The sequence below is a fragment of the Hyperolius riggenbachi genome, chromosome 8, assembly GCF_040937935.1.
Source record: "Hyperolius riggenbachi isolate aHypRig1 chromosome 8, aHypRig1.pri, whole genome shotgun sequence".
Lineage (NCBI taxonomy): Eukaryota > Metazoa > Chordata > Amphibia > Anura > Hyperoliidae > Hyperolius > Hyperolius riggenbachi.
Window position 1 is genome coordinate 197,490,752 of NC_090653.1, and position 5,118 is coordinate 197,495,869.

Here is a 5,118-nt window from a genome sequence, read left to right on the forward strand (position 1 = left end):
TTCATTTAGGTGGTAGGTTGTATGACCGAACAATAAACCGTGAAAACTGCAGTGGTCTGAATGGAGAAAAAGGCTCTGGTCCTTAAGGGGCAAAAAGACTGTGGTCCTCAAGTGGTTAAATATAAGAATATATATATATATATATATATATATATATATATATATATATGTATATATATATATATATATATATATATATTTTATTACTGTGAACACAATGCATAGTAAGCGCTAAGCAGACCCCAAAATACAAATAGTTCTTAATACCAATACTCAAATACCTTGAAGTATATATAAATGTATATAATAGGTTGTGTTTCTATCGTGTTTGCTGGTAAACAAAACCACACAAAACAAAAGGAGAACTGGGGTAATTATTACAAACACACCACCAACCAATAAAGCTTCTCTTCTAAAATGTAACTTTTATTAGTCCTCGTAAAAAGACATATTGGACTGTATACAAATTTTAGTAGTATGTGTTGTGCTTTATAGAAGAAGAAAAAAATAGACCAGGTTTTTTTGCTATATTTACTGATACTGATACTGAAAGAGTAATGAACAAAAAGTACAATAATAAAAATGTGGCATTTTCCCCTACATTAGTTGCATTATACTGTGAAAAAAAAAGTTCTAACAATGTTTCAATACAAAAATATTTTTCAGTCTCATGTCATTATTTAGCGCCTCTAATAAGTAAACTTATGAAAAATAATAACATTATTTTCAGTTTGACTTTGTGTTTCCTAAAAATGCACTGTTATATATCAGGCAATTTTTTTTGAGTATTCATTGAAAATAATAGTTTCTGCAGACAACTCAGCACAAGATACAATAGTTAAAATAGCAGAAAAATGTCAAAGCTTTAAATTTGTTTTCTCAACTAACATTCCAAAAATCAGTTACTTTCACTTTAAATATGTAGCAACCAAGTCATTTAAATATTCCAGTAGGTACCGTAGTTGGTTTATTCTACTTCAAATGAACACATTTAGACAAAATGAAAAAGAAATTGATAGCACAAATCTCTGATTTCGCACAAGTCTGATGTCCTCATAAGTAAGGTGTAATCAATTCATGATCAGCCAAGCAGGTGTAGAATCCTTGTAGTTGTTTCCATTGTGCTATAATAAATTATACATAACCTGTGAGGCTGTACCCACTGGCATCTCTTTTAGAGTTTTGTGCCATACTGCCAGCATTTTGTCCTTTGTTTGGCACCAAAGGTTTACTTTGATATTTGCTATAAAAGCCTTGGTCTGAGTCCTTTGGAGGGCATGAGCAACATAAAATTGAACCACCAACAACAGAAAATATTGAAGCCATGATGCCAAGATATAGTGCAGATCCAAGCTCATACCTCTGTGCATCAGGAAGCATTGGGTTGTAAAAATCTGTGAGAATAGCGTGCAAATTCCAGCATATAGGCACCATACAAATAACGCCACCTAGGATGAAGACCACACCACCAGTCACTGCCAGTTTATCCTTAGCAGGGTTACCTTGGTTGAAAATGGTGCATTTCATGCCAAAGACTGTGAAAAGGGTAGCAATGGAAGATACTACACAAGAAGTAATCATGAGGGCTTGGGCAGCCTGGGTTTCTTGTGGTAGTCCCAGCATGGAGTTATAAATATCACACTGAGTGATACCTGTGCTAAAAACTGCACATTCCATCCACAATCCTTTATTAAAACCTACGGCTGTCACAATACTGGCACCAATGTAGGAACTAACCTTCCAGTCAGGCAGGAGTGTAGCAATGATTGTACCAATTAAACCCAAGACTGCCATGAAGTATCCCATCATCTGGACACCAACAGAAGTCATTTTTCTGACTCTTCTTTTCTGGACTTTTTCAGGATCTCAACTGACTAGCTTCCCACTCTTCTTAGCTTGTCAGCTTTCCATTCCTGAACTAGAACTTTAAAGGCTTTTCCAAACAAGTTAGCAGTCTTATGTGTATTTTCACAGACCAGGCTCTTTCTTCCCTGATTGATACTCAGTTGAAGTGGAGAACTGGGCTGTGCTTCTAGCTCTCAGGATTTGATGTTACGTTGAGCACAGTTTACAGTGTGTTTAAACATGAAAAGGTAAGACTGCATGGAAGGGGGTGGATAGAGTAAGCAGGAGGCTGGACAGGGGTTAAATATTCACTAGCTCAATAAGAAAGTGTTCCTTGACCTTGTTATCTATGAAACATAATAATCAAACAGACCCCCGCTTGAGTCTGTGATCTCCTGCCAGGGAAACCTACCCGAATTATGTAATCCAACTAATGTTCATATTGCCCATACTATATCTCATTAAAACTGTACATTTTCTGAATGTGTAACATTTTTTTTAGGATTTTAGGATTTTAACCTTAGGTTTTTTTTTCCATATGGAGGGAAAATGTTCTCAAATGCCACTCAGAGAAAACATTTGTGAAATGTGGAAAATGCAGTTTCTAAATGTTGTACTTTGGAAGTTGAATAACATTTTTTTTTACACACACACTTTTGATTTTTCTACTTCAGTGTAACTTTTGCTTACTGGTCCACGCATCATGTTGCAGGAGACTGTCAAAGATTAAAATACTAAATTGTTTTATTGGATTACTCGTTCACTGTAACAACTTTGTGTTAACGAATGCTTTCAGTGTAATAGCTTGCTAGGAAGTTGGAGGTCAGACAGAATAAAATGCATAATGTCACACCTTAGTATTTAATATAATTCCTTCTGGAATTTGGAAGCTTTAATCTGCACTGTTCCAGTCCTTTATATTGTTCACTTCTTGTTATGAGTACTACTTGGTTTTTAACCCTGCTGTAATCCATGCATTGCTTACATAACAATGACGTGTGTGTGTGTGTGTGTGTGTGTGTGTGTGTGTGTGTGTGTGTGTGTGTGTGTGTGTGTGTGTGTGCGCGCGCACGCGCGCATGCGTGTGTGTGGTGTGTGTGTGTGTTTTACACCTTTGTGTGAAAAAAAGAACTAAGTCAAATATGCAGGAAATTTAGCTAATCATGGTTTCATTAAAATAGTCAATGTTAAGGAACTTTGCTAATCTCAAACTCACTGAAGTTGATTACTGTATTGCAATCTAGCAGGTATTACTAAGTGGGCTCTGCTGATTTCCATTGAGTCACCTTAGTTGGATGAGAATCCGTCTTGACTACCAAGCTCTTTCCTCACCTGACATTTGCCTGCCCTAGGTATTGGTGTAGAAGCCAGTGAGTGACATCACCAGGGGGCTAGTTGGGACATGAGCAGTATGAAAGGAATGAAGCAATTAAGGACAGAGGCATGGCATGGGGTAAGGCTTGGAATCACAGGCAAGAGGGAAGTTAAAAAGAATGCATTCATTGTTAAAAGCCACTCTGCATCATTAACCAAATGTTTAAAGAGAACCCGAGGCGCTTTTTTTAGGTGGGCACAGCAGCCCCCGGGTGGACTAGAGGTGGCAATAGAGAGACACAGAGGCATATGATTATGCACAGAACATGCCTCTGTGTCCTTTTAAGATTTAAAATACCTGCCTTGGGTTCTCTTTAAAGAAAAAAAAAATCTTCTGCACCAGCTCTGTGAAAAACCCTGAACTTTAAGGCCCCGTTAACACTGCATGCGTTTCGGGAACGTGTGCAGGAGGCTGACACGCGTTGTTTTTTAATAAATCTATACCCTTTTTAGCTACCATATAGACCTTCCTTATCCCTACGGGGATTTGCCATCCAGTACGCCGCCTAGGACGCTCAGTGTGATGTGCCCCGGCGTCTCTAGGCGACCAACACAGGAGTTCCCTGAGAGAGTGATGTCACTCCAGCTGTCAGTCTCTGCAGCAGTCAACAGGGCAGAGCCAACCAAATGGGTCTCCGACTGGTCAGGCTACAGCGCAATCCTAAGGGGACTCATTTTTTTCAATGTTCTTCTCAACTCTCCCTCCCTTTTCTTTCCCTTCTTTTTTCCTCTTCTCTCTCTCTCCCCAAGGATGGCCTGCAGGGCATCTGATTCAAAGTATCGCTGCAGAAGCATTTTGAGTGCCATATATGGCAGCGGATTACCCCCCTGGTACTTTTGTGGGGTAACGCTGCCACATTATACTGGGCAGGAAACAGCAAGGATGCTGTTATGGGCGTAAGGGCCACGGTTGCAGCAGTCGCCTGTGCAACCGAGGCCCCTGGGCCCGGGGGGGGGGGGGGGCGCTCGTCCTCCCCGCATGCAAAGGTCCCAACAGTCACAGCTCCCTGGCTGTCTCTCTCTCCCAGTGTTCCTGTGTCTCTCTCCTTGTGTCCCTGTCTCTCTTCCTGTGTCCCTGTCTCTCTCACTGTGGCTGTCTCTCTCCCTGTGTCCCTCCCTGTGGCTGTCTCTCTCCCTGTGTCCCTGTCTCTCTCCCTGTGTCCCTGTCTCTCCCTGGCTGTCTCTCTCCGTGTCCCTGTCTCTCTCCCTGGCTGTCTCTCTCCCTATGTCCCTGTGTCTCTCTCCTTGTGTCCCTGTCTCTCTTCCTGTGTCCCTGTCTCTCTCCCTGTGGCTGTCTCTCTCCCTGTGGCTGTCTCTCTCCCTGTGTCCCTGTCTCTCTCCCTGGCTGTCTCTCTCCCTGTGTCCTTGTCTTTCTCCCTGGCTATCTATACTGAGGCACCTATCTCTGGCTATCTATACTGTGGCACCTATCCCTGGCTATCTATACTGAGGCACCTATCTCTGGCTATCTATACTGAGGCACCTATCTCTGGCTATCTATACTGTGGCACCTATCCCTGGCTATCTATACTGTGGCACCTATCCCTGGCTATCTATACTGAGGCACCTAGTCTTGGCTACCTATACTGAGGCACCTATTCTTGGCTACCTATACTGAGGCACCTATTCCTGGCTACCTATACTGAGGCACCTATTCCTGGCTACCTATACTGGGGCACCTATTCCTGGCTATCTGTACTGGGAGAACCTATTATTATTATTTAGTATTTATATAAAGCCAACATCTTTCACAGCACTGTACAGAGTATATTGTCTTGTCACTAACTGTCCCTCAGAGGAGCTCACAATCTAATCCCTACCTGGCTACCTATACTGGGAGCACCTATTCCTGGGTTACCTATACTGGAACACCTATACCTGGCTACCTATGCTGGGAGC

General features: G+C 41.7%; 1 protein-coding gene across 1 annotated transcript; it reads right to left on the reverse strand.

The window, feature by feature from the left end:
* Nucleotides 1-213: 213 nt before the first annotated feature.
* CLDN2 (claudin 2) lies at nucleotides 214-2,072 on the reverse strand. Its single transcript, XM_068249704.1, has one exon. It carries the CDS (start codon nucleotides 1,828-1,830, stop codon nucleotides 1,135-1,137), a length of 696 nt encoding a protein of 231 aa, XP_068105805.1. The 5' UTR covers nucleotides 1,831-2,072; the 3' UTR covers nucleotides 214-1,134.
* Between the last annotated feature and the right edge of the window lie 3,046 nt (nucleotides 2,073-5,118).